Below are 22705 nucleotides of genomic sequence, written 5' to 3' on the forward strand. Positions count from 1 at the left end.
GCCCCAACTTCACCCTACTGACGTCATGGTGGAGTGGATGGCACCTTCTAAAGTGAACACAATCTACTTCTCCCTGTACGCTCCCTTCTTCTTGGGAAGTAGCTTTCTTTATTGAGTAAAAAAATCTTCAAATATGGAACCAGGCAGATCGCTGTGAGCTCCGGTCCAGTTAGTGTTACATAGTGAGACCCTGTCTCAAAAAAGCAACTAACTGTTGGAGGCGGAGAGATGGCTTAGGGATTAAGAGCACTGGCAGCTTGCTCTTCCAGAGGACGCCGGTTCAGTTCCCAGCACCTACGTGACAGCTCATAACTATCTGTAGCACCTGTTCCAGGGGATCCAACACCCTCTTACAAACATAATGCAGGCAAAACACTAATGTACATAAAATAAAACAAATTATTTAAAAACAGAAACAAACCTAACAGTGGGCTGGAGATGGCTCAGTCTATCGTGACCTGATCTAGGATTCCTAGCACTCAGTGAGAATTTATAATCCTAGCACTGGGGAGGTGGAGACAGGAGAATTACTCTGACTTGCTAGCCAGCTCAGCTGGTGGAATCCGTAGCTCCAGATTCACCCTGTTTCAAAAAGCAAGGCAGAGGGGCTGGAGAGTGGCTCGGTGCGTAGGAGCACACACTGCTCTGGCCGAGGTTTCAGGTTTGGTTCCCAGCATACACATGGTGCCCTCAGCAGCCTGAAACTCTAGTTCCAGGGATTGAACTCTCTCTCTGACTTCTGTAGGCACCAGCCAAGCATGTAGTGCACATGTGTTCATGTAGGCAAAACACTCATAGACATATGAGAGAATAAGTCTTTAAAAAAATAATATAGAGAATGCTTGAGGACCTCTGGCCTCTGCCCACACATGGGCATGCACACCTACACACACACACACACACACACACACACACACACACACACACACACCATATACACATGCACCATGAAAAAAAATCCAAACAAACAAACAAAAAACCTCCAAGTGAAAGAGGAATTGTGGAGACCTGAAATAAATGTCTGACCCATGATCAAATGTTGTGTTAAAAGTTTGTTCTCAAGGGCTGAAGGGACGGCTCACCAATTGAGAGCACTGGCTGCTTTTTCAGAGGACCTGGGTTTGATGGCAAGCACCCACATGCAGGCTCACAACCGTCTATAACTCCAGTTTCAGGGGACCTGATGCCCTTTTCTGCCATTCAAGGTCACCAGGCACATACATGTGGCATAGACATACATGCAGGCAGAACGCCCTTATACATAAAATACAATAAAAAAATTTTTAATGTGGCTCCAACAGGTTGTACTGGCACATGCCTTTAATTCCAGCACAGGGAGGCAGACACAGGCAAATCTCTGTGAGTTTGAGGTCAGCTTGGTCTACATATTGAGTTCCAGGAGCCAGACCTACATATGGAAACCTTGTCTCAAAATAATAATAATAATAATAATAATAATAATAATAATAATAATAATAATAATAATGTGGTCCTAGAACTTGATAAATAGAAGCAAATGAATCTTTGTGACTTCAAAGCTAGCCTACCCAGTGAGACCCTCTCTCCATTATTGTCATCATCATCACCACCACCAGTGTGTGTGTATGTATGTATATGTGCATATGTAAATATGTGTATATATGTGTGTGTATGTATATCTTTAAGCATGTTCCCCTTGAAGGCTGAGAAGGAGTCTTCCCCTGGGTGGAGCTGTGGCTCTTCACAGCGGCTGGTGCCGTGGCATAGAGCTGGTAATGGTTCTCAGTGGAGAGAAAGCTGCTGCTGACATTTTTCTGTTAGGCGCTGGGTCTTCTGCCTCTCTCATTCACTATCCTGCACAGTCCTCCATAGCTGCTTGCTGGTGAAACAGTTCACTTATTCAATTCACTCACTTCTCCTTGGGACCCGGGACACTGTCTGCATGGACTCCCCTCAGTGTGCCCTGTGGTGCCTGCATTCAGTCACACATCTGCTGATCATAGTGTGTTAGAGGCCAAAGCCATCTCTGTGGTCCTTACCAACTGTGAACTCACAGAATGATGCTCTTCTCGTGCGGTTATGGTACACACACACTCATCCAGCAAACCCTGGCACTGTTTCTGAGCCTGGTATAGCCAGGAATGCCTGTTGTCCTTCAAAGTGTTTCCTAACAAGACAGACAACTGAATGACCGTGTAGTTCCCAGTGTGCCTGCATCGCTTCTTTCCCATTGCTCTGATAAAATGCCTGCCAAAAACAATATCAGAAAGGACCAGACGTTCAAGGAGACACATTCCATGCTGGCCAGAAGGCACGGGGCGGGAGAAAGAAGTGGCTGGTCACATTTCATTCCGAGTCAGGAGTCAGAGAGAGAACAGGAAATAGGGCTGAGCTATAAAACCTCAAGGCGCCATTCCTAAAGGTTCCACAACCTTCCCAACACTGCTACCAGCGAGAGAGCGGTTGTTCAAATGCCAGAGCCTGTCAGGAGACAGTAAACATTGAAAGCATAGAGTTGTCAAGTGGAGCGGGGAGCAAAGGCTTAGGGGTCTTGAGGAAGAGTCTATCAAGGAGTTAAAGCTTAGCTGGGGACTGTGTGATTCAGGGTCCTTTGCCAATGGAAGAGGGAAGAGAAGGGGAAGTTTGGCCCACAGCCAGGCCAGGCAACTATGGGGTGGAAGAAGTTGTCACTCTGGGTCTCCAGACAGATCCACCCCAGTCCACCTCAGCCTAGTCTCTTGGCTCAGAATCCAAGTCAAGCCTCCTTGGTGCAGGGATAGTAGGAAAAAGCCAGTACTCGCCACATTTTCTTGCCTTTGATTTTGTTTATCAAGGGAAACCTTATTTCGGTTTTATAGCATGTGTTTATGACTTTGAACCACGGGCTTGGACTCCTGGCCCGCTCCCCCTGCCCCCCACCCCCATGCTTTATCCTGTCCACCCCCCCCCCACCCCCGAGTTGCACATTTTGAGGTTGTGTAGGACTTGTTAGAGGGTTTTCTGCCACATCAAAGGCCAGGGTAACCTCCTTGAACTCGAGGCACCTATGGCAGATGTCTCCCCCTCATGCCTGGTGGTGGTGTTTCCCCCAGGGAACTTCTAGCCCTGCGTACCACAGTCTGCCTCACGTTCGTCCTCCCAACAAGGGCACGGCTGCATGAAAAGGTGTCTAAATTCCACATAAGAAACATCATAGTTAGGAGCATAGCAAAAAAAGATCTGGTAGCTCACAGAATTCACCGGAAGGCTGAAGAGCCATGTCGTGAAACAGCCAATGACTGCTGCGTAGCAACAGTAGGAGACCCCACCCGAGAGAGGGTCTCACTTGTCCCTGCATCTCCACATCACCCAAGAGGCCCTGATTCCAGCAGGACCATCAGATTGGCTAGACCAGGCTCTCAGAGTGGGAGGAGAGACTTTCTTTCTTTCTTTTTTCCCCCAGAACAGGGTTTCTCTGTGTAGCCTTGGCTGTCCTGAACTCACTTTGTAGACCAGGCTGGCCTCGAACTCACAGCGATCCACCTGCCTCTGCCTCCCAAGTGCTGGGATTAAAGACCTGCGTCACCACGCCTGGTGAGAAACTCTTTCCCACGAGTACTTATACAATGTACAAGCCCCCTAAAAATGAGATGCTCAGCACCGTTGGGGACTGAGATCAGGGCCAAGCTGGGTAAGGAGCTCTAAAAGTTTGAGCAATACTCACAGAAGACCCTCTTGTGTAAGCCAGAGCTCCGACAGAGCTCTGCTGCACTGGCGCGAATGCTATCTGCATAGGGAGTAAAAACTCCAGTCCACCTTTGCTCAGCAGGTATGTAGCAGACGCCCTGTTTTTTTTTTTTTTTTTTTTTTAATGAGGAAGTGGAGTTCAGGAATTCTGGGATATCTCCAGGTCAAACAGCTGCTGGCATCCAACTTATGTGTGCTATTCTGTGGCTCTGGCTTTTCCTAGCCCTCAGGACACTGAGTTGTAGACAAAACACCTATTTGTCCCTGCTCTATCATGAGGAATCATGGCTGAGCAATGAACTTGTCTGGGACTTCATCTCCGCCGTGTCTGGGAAGCTGGGGTCAGTTGCTCTTTGCACCAGAATTCCTTCACTGTTTCCCGGTTCATAGACACACACCCCTTTTTGTCTTGCTAGGTCATCTGCCAGGAGAGTCAACAGTGACTCCTGGCCTTGTGTCATTTTTTTGCTTTTTTTTTTTGAGACTGGGCCTCCATAGCCCTGGCTGTCCTGGAACTTAACTATGTAGACTAGGTTGGCCTCAAACTCACAGAGATCCACCTGCCTCTTCTTCCCAATGTTTGGGCTTAGATGTGTGTGTGCCAAAGTACCTGGCTAATTATTTGCTTTTCTTGAAGTCCCAGGGTACTAATTAGACTCTCTCTTTCTCTCTCTAATGGGTATGTGTGTTCACAATCACACCTGGGATGGATGGCACAATCTTACAAATGTTCCCTGGGACACAAGTTTTTGCATGAAGCCCAGCATAATATAAAGTAATATAAAGTGGGCATGGTGTCTCACACCTGTAGTTCTAGCACTTGGAAGATGGAGGCAGAAGGATCAGAGGTTCAAAGTCATTCTTGGCTACAAAGAAAAAGATGTGTAGCCAGCTAGGTGGTGGTGGCACACACCTTTAATCCCAGCCCCCAGGAGGCAAAGGTAAGCAGATCTCTTGTGAGTTTAATGCCAGCCTGGTCTACAGAACAAGTTTTTTGTGTGCCAAGGCACACAACCAACCAAACCAACCAACCAAACAAACAAAAAAGAAAAGAAAAAAGATAGAGCATTTAAGGACAGAAAAAGAGGAGGAGGAGGAGGACAAGGAAGAGGAGGAAGAGGAGAAAAGAAAAGAAAAAAGAAAGAAAGAAAGAAAGAAAGAAGGAAGGAAGAAAAGAAAAAATCCATGTGGACCACGAGTTTTGAAAGACAAAGTGAAGTCTGACTAGCTGCAGACCCTCAGGTAAAAGCAGAAAGGTTCTGGTGATCTCAGGAGACTTTACTCTACTTCCAGAGCCAAAAATCAAAGCTCACCCCACGCGCACATGGCGTGCCATCCCCCAGTTCTCTGCCAAGTCCAGTGCTTGGTCCTCATGCTCAGCCTTGGGCCAGAGCTCTGGAACTGGACCCTTGCTCCCTTTAGACTGCAGGTTAGCTAAGCCCTCAGCAGGCAGAGGTCTGGGCGTTCCAGCTGGGACAGAAGAATGTTTTCAGCAGGAGGGGTTTGGTGGGCATGACCTCACCTCCTCAAAGTCCAACACAAATGAACAGTGCGGCCGTTGGAGAAGGCTGGGAGGCTGCCATCCTAGACTACCCATGCTGTTCTGACTTACTTTCTTCTCTTTTTACACCATTTAGACTTATCTGGCCTGGAACTCACTATGTAGACCAGGCTGGCCTTGAAGTTATAGAGGTCCCACTTGCTAGGATTAAAGGCCTGTACCACCACTTAGGCTTATCTACCTATCTATCTATCTATCTATCTATCTATCTATCTATCTATCTATCTATCTATTATGTTTTGGGTTTTCAAGACAGAGTATTCTATGTTACCCCTGGCTGTTCTGAAACTGGATCTGTAGACCAGGCTGGCCTCGAACTCATGAAGATCAGCCTGTCTTTGCCTCCTGAGTGCTGGGGTTAGAAGAGTGTGCCACCTCACCAGGCTGTTTCTTGTTTTAAGTAAGGGTCTCATGTATCCCTGGCCTGCCTCAAATGATCGATGAAATGACTGTGAACTCCTGGTTCTCCTGCCTCTGCCTCCAGGATGCTAGGGTTACGGGTATTACCACCATGCTCAACCTGATGTAATGCTGGGAGTTGAACCCAGGACCTCATGCATGCTAGGCAAGCACTCTACCAACTGAGCTACATTCTCCAGACCCTGAGTTTAACTTCTAATGTTGAGACCGACAGTGAAGTGCAGGGGGCACAAATTTCATCTTGGTGCCAGAAACCCAGAACAACAAAGTGGGATCCACTGGAGCTGGCGCAAGACAGAGGTCTGCGTTTTTATTCACCTTGGCTGTCTTCTTTTGTGCAAAGACCTGTGGGTAATGTATACATGAGGACAGAGCAGGAAGATCCCAGGCCTGGAGCTGTGAGTCTGGATGGAAGAGGAAAGCTTGGCTATTTTTTTTACAATAAAAGCTAGGGCTAGAGAGATGGCTCAAGAGGTTAAGCGCACTGACTGACTGCTCTTCCAGAGGTCCTGAGTTCAATTCCCAGCACCCACATGGTGGCTCACAAACATCTATGTGTTCTGACGCCCTCTTCTGGCCTGCAGGGGTACATGAAGGCAGAGCACTATGTACATAATAAATAAATAAATCGATGATATACGTATATTCAGGAGGAATGCCACCACCCAACATTCCTTCTTTGGAACAGTGGGTCTGAAAGGAACTGCTGTTTACACCCCAGGACTGCCAACCTTCAACCAAGCCTCACTCAGGTCTTGACTGCAGAGAACCTCATAGGGAGCAGCAAGCTCCATTCTCCTTCTGCTCCCTTCTTGTGGCCAAAGGCACAAGACAAGGACAAGTTTAGTGAATCGAGTGTATAATTCAGAAAGAAACAGATGGCTCAGCGTGTAAAGTGTTTGCCATGCAGACGTGAGGGCCTCAGTTTGATTCCCCAGCAGCCACAAATAAAGCTTGCTGTGGTGGCTCATACTGGCAATACCAGCAGTGGAGATGCAGGGCCAGCAGATCTCTGGAAAGACTTTGCCTCAGAAAACAACGTAGCTGGCTCCTGAGGAATGATGTCCAAGATTGACCTTTGACCTTTGACCTTCTCACTCACACACACACACACACACACACACACGCACACGCACACGCACACGCACACACACACACACACACACAATTTAAAAATACATAATAATTTATAAAGAGTAGACCCTCATGTGGTGCAGTACATCTTTGATCCCAGCACTCAGGAGGCACAGGCAGGAGGATCTCTGTGAGTTTGAGGCCACCTGGTCTACAAAGGGAGTGCAGGACAGCCAGTGCTACACATAGAAACCCTGTCTTGAAAACAGAAAGAAACAAACAAAGAAAGAAAGAGAATGAAAGAAAGAAAGAAAGAAAAAGAAAGAAAGAAAGAGAAAACAACAACAACTATATGTTTGTTGTGTGCTGGAGAGATGGCTCAGCGGTTAAGAGCACTCCAAAGGACCTGAGTTCAATTCCCAGCACCCACATGGCAGCTCACAACTGTCTGTAACTCCAAGATCTAACATTCTTAGACAGATCTACATTCAGGCAAAACACCAATGAACATTTAAAAAAAATTGAATAAATAAATAAATAAATTCTGTTGTGAGGCTGGAGAGATGGCTCAGAGGTTAAGAACACTGGCTGCTCTTCCAGAGGTTCTGAGTTCAATTCCCAGCAACCACATGGTGGCTCACAACCATCTATCCTGGGATCTGATGTCCTTTTCTGGCCTGCAGGTGTGCAGGCAGATAGAGCACCCATCTACATAAAATAAATAAATCTTAAAATTAAAAAAAAGACCTTTTTAAAAAATATGTTTGTTGTGTGTATGTATGTATGATCAAACAGCTGGGTGCAGTGGCTCAGTACTTGGACGTTTGTCTGAACATTCTAGCAGGTGAGTGCAGCTGCTCACATCCTTGATCAAAGCCTGGTCATACATGAAAGAAAGGATGTGCATGGAGGGCAGGAACTCCTTCCTGGCCAGCTAGATCAGCTGAGTCAGCTCTGGTGATCAATGAGGTGAAAGACATCCCAGCCAATTGCCCTCACATCCATGGCTTAGCACTCGGGAAGCCGGGTGAGGGTTGTGAAATCAAGGCCAGCCTGATCCTGAGATTATTTCTCAAATGAAACAGAAAGTTAAAAAAAAAAAAAAAAAATGCCGTGGAGGAGGGAGTATTTACAGTTAAGCAGATAGTTGGATATAAGCAATGATTCATGTTTTGTTGGAATTTCAAAAATAGAACTGCTGTTCCAGAGGACCTGGGTTCTTTCTTTTTTCAGCTTAGATGACAAGTGCCAAACCCATAGACTCCTCCATTTCTGTGTGTGGTGTATGCATGTGTACCTCTGTCAGGTGTGTGCGTGTGTGTGTGTGCGTGCGCGCGTGTGTGTGTGTGTGTGTGTGTGTGTGTGTGTGTGTGTGTGAAGGCCAGAGGTCAACACTGGGTATCTCCCTGTACCACTTCTTTTGTTTTGTTTTTGTTTTTGTTTTTCGAGACAGGGTCTCTCTGTGTAGCCCTGGCTGTCCTGGACTTGCTTTGTAGACCAGGTTGGCCTCGAACTTACAGCGATTCACCTGCCTCTGCCTCTCAAGTGCTGGGATTAAAGGCGTGCACCACCACGCCCAGCTCCTGTATCCCTTCTACACCTTATTTTTTGAGACAAGGTCTCTCACTGAATCTGAATTTGAAATCATCAATTTGGCTAGACTAGCTAGCCAGCCAACTCCAGGAACACACACACACACACACACACACACACACACACACACACACGCGCGCGCGCGCGCACACACACACACACACACACACACACACACACACCCTGTCCCCTGCACTGGGTAACAAATGTAAGCTGTGGCGCCTGACTTTTCACTTTGATGCCGAACACCTAAACTCAGCTCATCATGCTTGGGTGGCACCCACTTTGCTCACTGACCCGTCTCCCCATCACCACCACCACCCCATCAGCTCTCAGAAGTCAGTAAGCTCTGCGACTCTAACCCTGCCTCCGTCTGCCCATATAAGGGACTCTGGAAAAGAACTCTTCCCAAGTCTCACAAAGCACAGAGCCACAGAAGGGGAGAGACACGTAGGCTTTAATTTTTTTATGAGATAGTGTCTTCTTGCATAGCCCAGGCTAGCCTGGAACTTAGAGTTATAGACAGTAGTGAGGTGCCATGTGGAAGCTGGGAACAAAACTTAGGTCCTCTGTTGGGGCAGCAAGTGCTCCTAATCACTCAGCCATCTCTCTAGTCTACATTATACAAATGAGAGAGAGAGAGAGAGAGAGAGAGAGAGAGAGAGAGAGAGAGAGAGAAGAGGAAAGCAAAAGCAGCAACTTGAGAGAAGTCATTTACTATCCAGGATGGAAACATTTGTTTATTCTTGCAGTGTAGACTGTGTTCATGCTTTGTCTGTGTCCAATCGGATTACAGCCTTGGTTGTGTCCTGATGTCACTGATGCCTCTGAAGTGATTTGCGTTCAGCAGGAAGCTGAGGTCTCCTGGGAATGATAGTGTATCTCCTGGCAGCACCAACACCTAACTGGCATTGGTAAGCCAACTTCTAGGCCTTGGGGTTCACTTTTCTACGTCTTAGAAGAAGAGTGGGTTGGGGGTGGAGTCTCAGAAGTTAGGGACTTTGTTGGTTTCCTCTGTCCCTAGAAGACCCAGGGAAACAGAGACCTCAGGCTGGCCGGACCTGGCAGCCCTGACTCCTGGACAAAGTTCTGACTCCCAATTATTTTAAAACAAACATGGAGGGCATAGTATGCCAGATTAGGGGACACACCCTTGCCCCCAGATATGCTCAAGGTCAAGTCAGAGCAAGGTGGGAGTCAGAAGGGATCAAATGGCCCCTAGCCCCTCCCAGGAGTAGGGCAGCTCTATGAGTGGGTGGGTACTTAGAGATTTTGGAAAGTTGGGCACAGTGGCAGATAAAGACAGAACATTCTTTTTTCTTTCTCCCAGCCCCCCTCTCCAAACCCCGACAGGGTTTCTCTCTGTAATAGCCCTGACTGTCATTATCTAGACCAGACTGGCCTCGAACTCACAGAGATCTGCCTGCCTCTGCCTCTCAAATGCTGCGATTAAAGCCTTGTGCTCCCCCCACCCCCTGCCCCGTTACAACATTCTTTTGTTTTTTAAAATTGTATTTATTTTATGTGAATGAATGTTTTACTTGCACACGTGTGTGTCATGTGCATGCCTGGTGCCCTCAGAGATCAGAAAAAGCTGTGGGGTCCCGTAGAACTGGACTTACAAAAGATCGTGAATCTCTATGTTGGTGCGGGAAGTCTAAGGTAGGTCCTCTGTAAAAGCAACAAATGATCTAATCCACTGGGTCATCTCTCAAGCCCCAGCAGGACTTACTTTCTTAAAGATTTATTTATTTATTTATTTATTTATTTATTTATTTATTTATTTATTTATTTATTATGTATACAGCATTCTGCCTGCATTGACACCTCCAGGCCAGAAGAGGGAATCAGATCACATTACAGATGGTTGTGAGCCACCATGTGGTTGCTGGGAATTGAACTCAGACCCTAAGGAAGAGCAGTCAGGGCTCTTAACCTCTGAGCCATCTTTCCAGTCCAGGAGTTTGTTCCCCCACCCCCCACCCCCCCATCTTCAAGACAGGGTTTCTCTGTATAGCCAGCCATGGCTGTACTGGAACTTGCTTTGTAGACCAGCCCTGTTCAGGAACAGCATTCTTTGCGGGTGGGATGGTCCCAGAGGGTGAAGGCCCCACTTCCAGCAGCCCATGTGAATAATAAGTGTATTCAGAGCTCTGCCTGGACTGGCTCTGGTAGAGGGAGAAAATGGGAAACAAGGGGACTAAGACGGAACAGGGGAGCAAGGAGTCCAGGAGGCGGCAGGAAATGCGGGTCTGAAGAGAGAGTGTCTGGCCACGAAAGCCTTTACCGCATTACCGTCTAAAGCACGCACACCGCTCAGAGGGAGAGGATGAGGCAGGACCTCCAGGCACATCTGTCTCCTCCACGTAGTTTAAGAGAACAGACCAGGAGAGATGGTCCGGTAGATAAAGGTTTATGTCACCAAGCCAGATTACCTTAATTGGATCCCACGACTCCACAGGATGGAAGGAAAGAACTGACTCCTCTAAGCTGTTTTCTGACCTCCACATGGGAGCCACCCCTTCCCCTCGTCCCCCACCACACACACAGACACGCATACGCACACCAAATAAGTAAGTAAATAAGTAAATGCAGGTTTTTTTTCTTTTTTTTTTTTTTTAAAGGTGAGCCTTTGGTGCTCCGGGGCGGGTTTGACCTCGCACCGAGGAGACTGTGGGTCCAGAAGACTTGCCTGGGGATCCGGCAGTGCTAGGAGCGAGTGCGATCGCTCTCAGGCTCGGGTTCTCTGCGGCGGCGGACTAGGGCCACGCGCAGAATCACACGAGGAAGGGGCGCGGCTCCCGTTGGCCCGCCGCCACTTGAGGCTCCCGCCCCCTTGGTCGGAGGTGGCGCCTCTCCTACTGGCGACCGGCGACCGGAGACTGGAGGTGGCGTCGGGAGCTGAAGCCCCAGGCTCGGATGTCACTGCGCGGGCGCCCTGGAGCGCGTCTCCCGCTGAAGCCACAGGTAGGCGGCGGGAGGGAACGGGCAGCGCGTGGTTCACAGACCCGCTTCCCAGGAAGGAGACCCGGACGGGAGGGTCGGAGAGGTGACTGCGGTGTCCGCCAGGCAGCGGGACGGTTCTTCTGTCTGGACCTTCCGACCTGGAGTCCAGTGGAGACGGGGGCGGGGGGGGGGGGGGCGGGCGAGTAGGGGGGGGGGAGCAGTGCACCTTTACTCTTAGCGGGGCCTGGCAGGGGACAGAACTGTCTAGCTGTCCCAGCTGTTGCAGGGACTCAAAGCACACAGTGGCGTCCGCCTCGCGACTCTCTGTTCTTAAACTTCTGGTTGCTGGATAATTCTAGTCCCTCCCAGTCCCCAATCTTCCTGGACCATCAACTCCACAGGGAAGGCTTGGAAAAGGGCGGTTAGAGGCTACCCGCTCTCCTAGTATTCCAAGCGCCCCCCCCCTTTTTTTTTTCCTTTCCATATGATTCTGTTGCCTCATGTGGTCCCCACAGCTTCGCTCCAACCCTCTTTTGAGGCCTGGTTCGCCCTCTTTTGAAGCGCCAGTATGTGCTCTGCCCATGGAGGTGATTGACTGTACCCAGGTGTGGTTTTTGTACACCCCCTGGAAGTGGGTTCTCAGCAGAGGGCGTTCCAGGGCTAAGAAGAGACCATATAACCATCAAAGGCTATGTCGCAGAACAGATGTTGCATAGGGGTGCAATGTCACCTACTGCCTCAGAGAATAGGACAGAGAGAACCAAGGCCTAGTCTAGGATGCTAGGATCTAAAATCCAGCTGTTAACCCAGGATCTCGGACTCTAGGAGAGCCTGGGAATGCAGCCACAGCCCTCCACGGTACTGAGGGAAGGCCAGAGGCAAGGAGTGGCCTCACAGGAAGATGGATGGGAGGTGGCCCTTGAAAGGAGCGCTTCACTCTAGATTAGCTTTGTGGTTGTGTTCTTTCCTGTCACCTGCCCTGGACTTGCACACATTGCCTTGGTGTGGTTTTTGTCCACTGAAAATTGTCTTCCTCGAATTCCCCAATAAGCTTTGACTGAAGCCCTGGGTCTAGTTGCTTGCCTGGGTCCACCTTCACTCTAGGGCACTAGACATTGCTAGACTTGCCATGGCTGCAGACAAGCCCAGAGGCCCCAGACTGAACAAGCACTGCCTCATCCTCCGAGTCTAGCGTTTCCACCCTTAAGTAGCTCTGAACCCTGAGCACAGCTCACTTACTCCTTTGCTCAGCTGACAAGCACCTTCTTCCATCCCCAGGACCCCAGTCTACTTTTCTAGCAGACTCTATGCTGCTGCAAACCCTCCTCTGGGGACAAGTGTGAAAATTCCGTGTTGCTTGTGCAAAGGCTCCAGCAAAGGCTGGTGGTACAGCAGGTCCTACAAAGGGCACAACATGGGAGGGAATTCTGCATGGACAGAAACCTCTGGGGCCACCAATGCAAGAACCCTCGAGGCAAGTTAGGGGCGATAAGAGAACAGATATGTGTATGTCTTTTTTTTTTTTTAATTTTTTTTGAGACAGGGTTTCTCTGTGTAGCTTTGGCTGTCCTAGACTCACTTTGTAGACCAGGCTGGCCTTGAACTCACAGCGATCCGCCTGCCTCTGCTGGGATTAAAGGCGTGTGCCACCATGCCCAGCATGTATATGCATTTAATAGAAACTAATTTCATCAATTACTTTATTTGGTGTGCCTGTTAGTATGGGGCCTGAGTGTCACGGTGTGTTTGTGGAAGTCAGAGGGGAGCTTCCAGGGGTCTGTTGTCACCTTCCACCTTCGTGAGGCCGGGTCTCTCTTGTTTCTGCTGCTAGGTGTGTATTTGAGGGTAGCTGGCCTTCAACCTTCCAGATGATTCTCTTGTTTCTACTTCCCATCTCACTGTCAGTATGCTGGGGTTGCTGATGTGCACTACAACATCTGACATTTAAAAAAAAAAAGCATTTATTTTATTTTATGTACACATGGCCAAGCACATACCTTCGAAGGGTGTTGGATCATTTGGAACTGGAGTTACAGTTGGTTGTGAGCCAGATGGTGCTGGGAACCAAACTTAGGTCCACTGTTAGAGCAGTCAGTGCTCTTTAACTGTTGAGTCATCTCTCCAGGCCCTGAATCTGACTTTTCATATGAGTCCCAGAGATCAAACCCAAAGTGTCAGCCAATGAGTCATCTTCTGTTCCTTAAGGTGTTTTTTTTTTTTTTCCTTTTTCTTTTTTTGGTTTTTTGAGACAGGGTTTCTCTGTGTAGCCTTGCCTCTCCTGGACTCGCTTGGTAGACCGGGCGGGCCTCAAACTCACAGTGATCCACCTGCCTCTGCCTCCCAAGTGCTGGGATTAAAGGCGTGAGCCACCACAGCCCAGCTTTGGTTTGTTTTTAAGATGTATTTTATGTTATTTTTATGTGTATGTTTTGCCTACATGTATGTATGTGCACCACACGCATGTCTGGTGCCCAAAGAAGCCAGAGGAGAACATGGGATCCCCTGGAACTCAAGTTACAGATGATTGTTAACTGTCCTGTTGATGCTTGGGAGCCAAAGTTGGGTCCTATACAAAAGCGGCAAGTTCTCTGTTTGTTTATTTACTTGTTTATTTGTCTGATTTTTGAGACAGGCCTTGGCTGGCCTGGAACTGCTCTGTGGGCCAGGCTGGACTCAAATTCATAGAGATCCTCCTGCGTGTGCCTTCCAAGTGCTGGGATTAAAAGCGTGTACCAGCGGATCGCTGTGAGTTCGAGGCCAGCCTAGTCTACAAAATCAGACCAGGACAGCTAAGGCCGCACAGAGAAACCCTGACTCAACAAACAAACAAACAAACAAACAAACAAACAAACAAAAAGCACTATATCTAGTGCAGCAAGGTCTCTCAGCGCAGCTCTCCAGCCATCTTAAACTGTTTTTAATCTGGTGATTAGAGAATCTTTTGCTGACACAGAAACTCACTAACATAAATTTTCATTATTTGTCTTTTTAAAAATTAATTTGTGTGTATGTAGGAGAGAGAGGGAGAGAGAGAGAGAGAGAGAGAGAGAGAGAGAGAGAGAGAATATGCAGATGTGCATGTCACAATGACAACCGTTAGGTTGAGTCAGTTCGCTTTCTCCCATATGGGTCCCCAGGATCAAACTCAAGTTGTCAGGTTCAGCAGCCATTTGACCCATTGAGTCAATCTCAGCCTTAAAGACTCCTTTGGTGGCCGGGTGGTGGTGGCGCACGCCTTTAATCTCAGCACTCGGGAGGCAGAGGCAGGCAGATCGCTGTAAATTTGAGGCCAGCCTGGTCTACAAAGCAAGTCTGGGACAGCCAAGGCTACACAGAGAAACCCTGTCTGGGGGGAGGGGAGACTCCTTTGGGGGAAAGATCTTCGTATTTTCATCACTGCTGCCTTTTGGCAGGCCAACACGGCCAGGCACGGGTGGCTTATGCTTAGAAAGATTAGGAAGAGAGGAGTTGGGGAGATGGCTCACTTAGTAAGTTCAGTACCTGCTGGACAAGCGCACGGCCCTGACTTTGACTCCTCAACACCTAAGTAAAGAACGGGGGTACTGCTGCTGGGTGTGGAGGGTAAGGTGGAAGAGTGCCTGTCTCAGTGGGGGTGGAGGGTGGGGGTATGGGGTGGGGGGGGGGTCATGCCTTTAATCCCAGCACTCAGGAGGTAGAAACAACTAAGGCTACATAATTGAGGGACCTTGTCTCAAAAAAAAAAATTTTTAAAAATGGGGGGGGGGGGAGTATGAAAACAGATTGAGGAAGAGGAAGACATTAGACATTAACCTCTGGCTTACACACGCGCACACACACACACACACACACACACGTACACCCTATTTATTTACTTATTTTATTGGGTTTTCAAGACAGGACCTCTTTGTATAGCCCTGACTGTCCCTGGAACTCTCTATGTAAACCAGACTGGCCTCAAACTCAAGCGATCTGCCTGTCTCTGCTTCCCAAGTACTGGGGTTATAGGCAAATGCATCACCACGCCTGGCCAAAAACAAACAAACAAAAAACTAAACTTTTTATTTATTTATTTGGTTTTTTGAGACAGGGTTTCTCTGTGTATCCCTGGCTGTCCTGGACTCGCTTTGTAGACCAGGCTGGCCTCGAACTCATAGTGATCCGCCTGCCTCTGCCTCCGGAGTGCTGGGATTAAAGATGTGTGCCACCACGCCCGGCAAAACTAAACTTTTTAAAGAAAAGAAAAATTAGGAAGAGAAAGAACTGGTGTCTGAGCAGCCAGGGTAGATATTTTAGAAGAGTGGGCTATTCTCTTGGGGGCTGTCACTCAGTAGCTTCTTGCCCTCCTGAGGTCTAGAGAGTGGAAAGACTTTTCAAAAAGATCCCCAAACCCGAGCTTAAAGACTAATCAACAGGGCTGGTCTGGCTGAGCATAAAGACTGACCCAGCATGGCCACATCAAGATGTCTGGTCCTAAGTCTAGTGAAGGCTTGCTTGCCACTCCATTTCAGGAATGCTTTATGCTCCCGGACGCACTTCCAGTAATGTATGGCATCCTGCATCTCAGAGAGGTGGGTGTAGGATGACCCTGAATTCCAAAGCTTCTAGGAAGCTCAAAAGGGCCCGCTTTTGGACCACATCTCAGGTGTGTCCCACCGGAATCTCTGCACTCTCACCCACACCAAGTAGCTCAAGAAAGACACACTACACTATAGTTCATTGGGAGTCCCAGCTCCCCACACCTCACCTCAAAGCTCCTCCCAGGCAGTCCCAGCCACACAGGCTTTCCCCTGGCTCTGCCTCCTGGCGCTGGGGAGGGATCAATTTCCAGCCAGTCCTGCTCGCCTGCAGGCTCTGTTTCTTCCTGAGTGCAATGGCAGCCTGGCTATACCCATGGTGGCCAGGGCTTCTCATGCATTCTGTTGCCTTCCCCAGTAAAGACGGACAACCAGAAGGTGAGAAGACGCGAAGCCATCTTCTTTTTTACCAAGGCCACCCTAACATCGATTCCCCACACCTCTGTCCCTTCCCTTGGCATTCAGCAGCTATTTATTTAACATTGACTACATGCCAGGGCTGGTACCAGGCACTGAGTGACAAATAAGGGCAGGGCCTGTCCTCAGGAAGCTCAAGGGTAGCAGTGGGAGGAGGGAATAGCAAACAGTTACAGCAGAGAAGGGGACCAGTGACACCGTGGGGGTCCCAAAGAACTCCAAGACCTCCAAGCTGAGTCCTGTGGGCGAATTGTAAGGGAGTTTGGGCATCAGACAGAAGACAGAGTTGCAGACCCACCCAGTGCATTATTTTGGAATTTATGGTACTTAAGGTGACTTATTTCCCACTTGGAGTTTGGGGTTTGTTGGGGGAAAGAGGGACCATGGCAAGGGCTTTGGGCAGGGTTTGCCTCTAGGAAATTGACTTTGGCTGCAGTGGCCTTGGAGGCATGCTAGATTCTAGCCAGGGCTCTGCCCCTTGTGGGTGCGGACAGATATTGTGAAGCTGACCCTGTTCCTGCCTTGCCTCTGAGCTCCTGTGATCTCAGAACATTTTTGATCATTGTTTATCAGGGAAAGATCACACAGAGAAGCTAACAGAATGGTCAGGAAGCAGCCTGGGTGGGACTAGGGTTTGAGCATGCGCCTGCTCTCAGCACTGCGGGAGGTGCCAGGGCAGAGGTGCTGCTAGGGAAAGCCCTGGCAAGGGAATGGGGCAATTGCGTCAGAACTGAGGTTCCCAAGGCCCAGACTTGCGCTGTACAACGAGTCCTATTGCCCATGCCGTGCCCGCCTCCCCCTCCCACCGCCCCTGAGACAGGGTTTCTCTGTGTGGACGTGGCTGTCCTGGACTCACTTTTTAGACTAGGCTGGCCTCGAACTCATAAAGTTCTGCCTGCCTCTACCACCCTGAGTACTGCGATTAAAGGCGTGCGCCACCGTGCCCAGCACACCCATGCCATCTTAACCTCAAAATTTTCTCTACCGTATTGAGGGGTAAGAGGAAGATGCCAGAGCTAGGGACTGTGTGACCAGACAGGGGACATAGAAGCCCCGGTTCTCCGGTTCTCCGTGGTGAAGGAGCCGGCATGTTGTCCTAGCTCTTACCTGAACTCTTCACCCAACAACCTATCTGTGTTTTGTTTTGTTTTCTCTGCCCCCACCAGGCCCGCCAGCCCCAGTCCCCAACTGTACAACCATGGAGGCCCTGGGTACTGGGAGCGACCGCACCTCCCCGGCGCCAGACACTGGAAGCCTAGACTTGAGACGGCTGTCCACGCGCGCCGACTCGGCCTACAGCTCTTTCTCCGCGCCATCTAGCGGTCCCGAGACCTGCACGCCGCCCCCGGGCACCGACCTCCTCCCTTACTTAGACTGGGACTACGTGCGCGTGGTTTGGGGTAGCCGATCCCAAACCCCACAAGATGCTATCCTTCCAACGACCCAGCCGCCCGGGTCGACAGTCGCTGAGCACAGCAGCCCACGGCCTCCAGAGGTCCAGGGAAGCACGGGGCCACTGAACAGACAGGACACCCCGCTGCTGTACGCGCTGGCCGCCGAGGCTGAGGCTGCCGCGTGCAATTCGGAGCCTCCCAGCCCGCCAGCCTCGCGGGCTGCCTACCGCCAGCGGCTGCAGGGTGCGCAGCGGCGCGTGCTGCGGGAAACGTCCTTCCAACGAAAGGAGCTCCGCATGAGCCTGCCCGGGCGCCTGCGGCCCGCACTCCCCGCGCGACCTCCCCTGGTGCACACGCGCTCTGCCTCCATCAGCCAGGAGGGAGGAGAAGCAGAGCCAGCACGCCCTGCGGTCCCAGCGCTGGGTGCTGTGGGCCGGGGGCGTCTCGCCAGCCAGCAGAGGCTGTGTTGCTTCTCCGAGCCAGGCAAACTGCATCGCGTGGGTTGGAGCGGTGGGCCCCCAAGCGAGGGCCTGAGAGAGGCTTGTTCCACGCAGGAGCTGCAGCATAGAACGCACGCTAAATCCCAAGGGCTGCAGGAGACTCAGTCCCTAAGTTCAGTAGAGCTGGACTCTGGGTCTGTGGATCTTGGCAATGCCCATAGGCCTGTGGGTCGGAGTCAGAGTGTTTCAGGCGAGGTCATGCGTCCTAGCAAAGGTTCAGAAAGGACTGTGGCCGCTGTCCAGGTATGGAAGATAAAGGATGCCGGGCTGGTCGGGGAGGGCGGCATCTGGGAGACTGCTGTTTCAAGCCACTGTTCCCCATTCTAGGCTGTTCCTCAAAGAGCAGAGACGCCCAGACCATTGCTTCAGACCAAGCTTTCCAGGTGAGAGACATGGGACGCTCCGGGAACAAAGGTGTTTGAAGTCAACTTTCACAGGTCTTGCTTTAAAAGCAATCACAGGAGCTGGGGCGCGGTGGCACACCTGTAATCCCAGCACTCAGGGAGGCAGAGGCAGGAGGTTCTCGGTGAGTTCGAGGCCAGCCTGGTCTACAAAGCGAGTCCAGGACAGCCAAGGCTTCACAGAGAAACCCTGTCTCAAAAAGCCCAAAACAAAACAAAGAATCACGAATCCTCCCATTACTTTTCCTCCTGTTGTGACCAAATTCCTAACAAAGGGGACGTGGAGAAGAAGGACCTGTTTTGGCTCTTGGTTGAAAAGAGTCCACATAGCAGGGAAGGCATGGATTCAGGGGACGTGAGGCTTTTGGTCACACTGCAAGGGAAGTCAGGAAACAGGCTCCTCCTGGTCTCTTTTCCCACTTCCTGTTCAGTCCTAGAAACCTGGTCCAAGGGGTGGCACTGCCCACATTCAGCATGGGCATGGGTCTGCCTTCCTTAGTGACACCTCTCTGGAAACCTCCTTACAGTCTGTCAGAGGTGTGTCTTTTAAGTAATTCCAAATCCAGTCAAGATGACTAGGGGTTGGGGGCTTGAGAGATGGCTTGGTTCAGAACATGGGCTGTTCCGGGCGTGGTGGCGCATGCCTTTAATCACAGCACTTGTGAGTTCGAGGCCAGCCTGGTCTACAAAGCAAGACCAGGATAGCCAGGAATACACAGAGAAACCCTGTCTTGAAAAACAAACAAACAAAACAAAACAACTACAACAACGACAGCAAAAACAAGAACACAGGCTGTCCTTCCAAAGGTCCTGAGTTCAATTCCCAGCAACCACATGGTAGCTCACAATCATCTATACTGGGATCTGATTCCCTCTTCTGGTATGTGTGAAGACAGATCACTCATATACATAAAAATTAAATATATTTTAGCTGCTTGTGGTGGCGCATGCCTTTAATCCCAGCACTCAGGGAGGCAGAAGCAGGCGAATCACTGTGAGTTCGAGGCCAGCCTGGTCTACAAAGAGAGTTCCAGGACATGCAAGGTTACACAATGGATTAACCATTCCAAGACAGTCTACCTCCCTCATTTGAGACTTCTGTCTTTTGCAACCTGCGTGCTCTGCTGTTTCTCTGTGCAGTGGAAAGGCTCTCTCTTCTGGTCACTGTTGGGTCCCTGCCTCTAGGTTCTTGACTCAGAAGGAGGCTGCCATGGCATGTCCTGGAGAGGTCTTCCAGACCAGACCATCTGGCTGTGGTCAGAGAGTCTCTGAGACCACAGTGTCTACTCCGTACCCCTCCCTACCTGATGATGATGTGTCCCCGGAAGAAGCCAAGACGCCATCCCCTCAAGATTCCCATGCCCCCCAGGGGCCCCCAGTCAGGTGAATCCCCTGTTGTGCCCAAGCATGGAGAGACTCTCTCTTCTCACACATATACATCTAAAAAACGCCAGAGGATGGGTATCTCTCTCTTGTAATGTCCAGGTGGTAAGGATGTGGGTAAGGACTCCTTGAAAAAGCCAGCTCTTCCCTGTGCCAAAGCCTTTTCTTATTCAGTTCTTCCTCTTTCAGGGATCTCCACAGCCCTGACCAGCAGTATGAAAATGGCTTAAGCAAAAAAGCTGGCCAGATTACAGTCTCAGCAGAGACCCCCTCCCGTGAGGTTCCAGGGATCACAGGAACAGACAACTACCGCCAAGGGGTGAATGGCTCTGCGGACATCTCCAGACCTACAAGCCGTAGCCCTCCTGGGACTACAAATGATGACATCCCACCATCTGACGCTGCTGTGCCTCTGACCACTGACCCCCTCTACCCCGCAGCTACACATGATAACGCCCTGGGGCCTCTCTCAGGGGAAGTCCTGCGACCTTCAGGCTCTGAGACTCCAGGGCCCCCTCACCACACTTCCCTGGCCTGGGGCCAGCCTGGTTCCAAGCCAACTTGGCCTAGTCGGCATTTTGAGGAGCTGGTTCAGGAGCTGGCCAGACTGGATCCCTCTTTGAGTGACACTCTTGCTGCCCAGCCTGGTCCAGAGCCACCACTGGGCCTGCTGGATGGCCTCTTTCCTGCCGCAGAGGTCTGGACTGCGATGAGGCCAGCCTGTGAGGAGGCTGGAGTGATGGAGACAGGGTGAGCGACAGGCACTAGGGACTCTGAGTCTCTGCAGTCTAGGGCAGAAAAACTCATCCAACTTTGCCTTTGAACTCAGGTACTGCGGATGCCACTTCACCCAAGAACCTCCGGCTTCCCAGGAGGCACTGAGGTCTGAAAACTCTAGCCCCAACCCTGTGCCTGACCAGACAAGTGGCCAGGGACTCCCAGAACGAAACAGCATCCAGGCCAAGGAAGTGAGTCGGTGAAGTGGGGGGGGGGGGGGCAGGGGAAGAGCGAAGCGGGCCAGGGGAGAGGGAGGCTAGGGGCGTGCTAGTGAGTGAAAGCTGGGTAAACTCCAGGCTTGACCCAGTTCTTGAGTACCTAGGCCCTCCCAGCAGGTGGAGCTAGCCCGCCTCCTCCAGAAGATGCTCCAGGATCTTCACGTTGAGCAGGAGCGACTGCGGGGAACGGCCGCAAACTGGACCCGACGCCTCGAAGCTCTGGAGGCTGCAGTGAGCCAGGCCTGTACACCCCGGGAGCTGGAGCGGTTCCGCCGGTTCATGACTGATCTAGAGCGCGTGCTTGGTCTTCTGCTGCTGCTGGGCAGCCGCCTGGCCCGTGTGCACCTCGCCTTGGCCAGGACCGGCTCAGACAGTGACTCTGATGAGAGGGTAAAAGAGGTTGAGGTTGGAGGAAGAGGGGCCTGGGTTTGGAGGGGCCTGAGGTCTACCGCCTGGGGTCTTACCGAGAGCAGCGGTGCTCACTGCGCCCTCTCGCGGTGTTTTCAGGCCTCGCTGCTGCAGCGACTCCGTCTTCTGCAGCGACAGCAAGAGGACGCTAAGGAGCTAAAGGAGCATGTGGCGCGGCGGGAGCAAGCCCTGCGTCAAGTGTTGGAGCGGGAGCTGCCCACAGAGCATCTACGCTCCTATTGTGCGCTGCTAGCTGCCAAGGCCAGGATCCTATCCCAGCAGCGCAGCCTGGACGACCGAATCCGGTTCCTTAAGGACCAACTGGACACTATCTGGAACGACCTGAGTCATCATCCCCTTTTCCCCAGACTGTCCTGGGCCCCAGGGATTCGTCCTCTGGGCAAACCACCTTTTCCGGCTACACATATCTAGTTACAGGTGGTGGAGGTGGGGAGTATTGTCCTAGCCTCACCCACAACTGGGGCCCGAGCCTTATAGAGAGCTTTCCCTGGAGGGAGTAGGGAGGACTCCAAGCAGGCCTTGCCAGAACCCATCTTCTCACAGTGTAATTACTTGGGAATTAATGTATAGGTCTTAAAAACTGCCTGGCCTGGTGAGTGTAGCTGTAATCTCAGCTATATGGGAAGCTGAGGGAGGAAAATTTCAAGTTCAAGGCCTATCTGGGGGTAAAAATGGTGCTAAAAAGCCAACCTAGGCAACTTAGAAGAGTCTGCCTCAAAATAAAATGTCAAAGGAAGGCGCAGGGGACTGGAGAGATGGCTCAGCAGTTAAGACTGCTTGCTGTTCTTCCAAAGGATCTGGGTTCTGTTTCTGGCATGCGTGTTGTTCAGCTCACGCCCACCTGTAACTACAGTCCCGGGCCAATTGGTGCTTTCAGGTCTGCACGTAGGTGGTGCACATATATGCATGTGGGCAAAGCACCCCTAAATAAATAAATAAAATGATAATGTAAACAGAGGGCTACCCATATAGCTGAGTTGTAGAGTGCTTGCTTGACACGTGTGAGACCCTAGGTTCAATCCCTAGTACAGCGACAACAAAAGTTTGATAAAAGCACAAACCCTACACACACCCCTTGTGATGGCGAGTCCCTCTGTCAGAGTTGGTGGGAGGCAGAGGAGTCCAGAGAGAAGAGCACTGCAGGTTAAGGTGCAAAACAGCGCCGTGTTTTGTTTTCTAATAACGTCTCTAAGAGAAGTGTGTGTTGCCTGCACACAACGTGGAAAGGGGGGGAGGGGTTCTGGTTGACCAATTCCAGCGGCAGTCCTGGCTGCCCAGAGTGGAAGAGCAACATGGCATAAAGTCAGGCTGGCCAAACGATGTCTGAGGGA

General features: G+C 50.7%; 1 protein-coding gene and 1 non-coding gene across 7 annotated transcripts; one reads left to right on the forward strand and one right to left on the reverse strand.

The window, feature by feature from the left end:
- Positions 1-5787: 5787 nt before the first annotated feature.
- Positions 5788-5862, reverse strand: Trnaa-agc (transfer RNA alanine (anticodon AGC)). The gene has a single exon. It is a non-coding gene; the product is annotated as a tRNA-Ala (tRNA).
- Positions 5863-11158: 5296 nt separating this feature from the next.
- On the forward strand, positions 11159-22228 carry Shroom1 (shroom family member 1). Of its 6 annotated transcripts, none has more exons than XM_051167692.1 (8): positions 11162-11320; positions 17439-18409; positions 18494-18549; positions 19708-19950; positions 20140-20700; positions 20780-20918; positions 21060-21335; positions 21453-22228. In XM_051167692.1, exons 2-8 carry the CDS (start codon positions 17471-17473, stop codon positions 21783-21785), a joined length of 2547 nt encoding a protein of 848 aa, XP_051023649.1. In that variant the 5' UTR covers positions 11162-11320; positions 17439-17470; the 3' UTR covers positions 21786-22228. The 6 variants fall into 6 exon arrangements, with proteins under 6 accessions (XP_051023654.1, XP_051023649.1, XP_051023650.1 ...); XM_051167693.1 differs by having other exon boundaries at positions 21063-21335; XM_051167694.1 differs by having other exon boundaries at positions 19753-19950.
- Positions 22229-22705: the final 477 nt, after the last annotated feature.

This window comes from Acomys russatus, chromosome 25 (assembly GCF_903995435.1).
Source record: "Acomys russatus chromosome 25, mAcoRus1.1, whole genome shotgun sequence".
Taxonomy (NCBI): domain Eukaryota; kingdom Metazoa; phylum Chordata; class Mammalia; order Rodentia; family Muridae; genus Acomys; species Acomys russatus.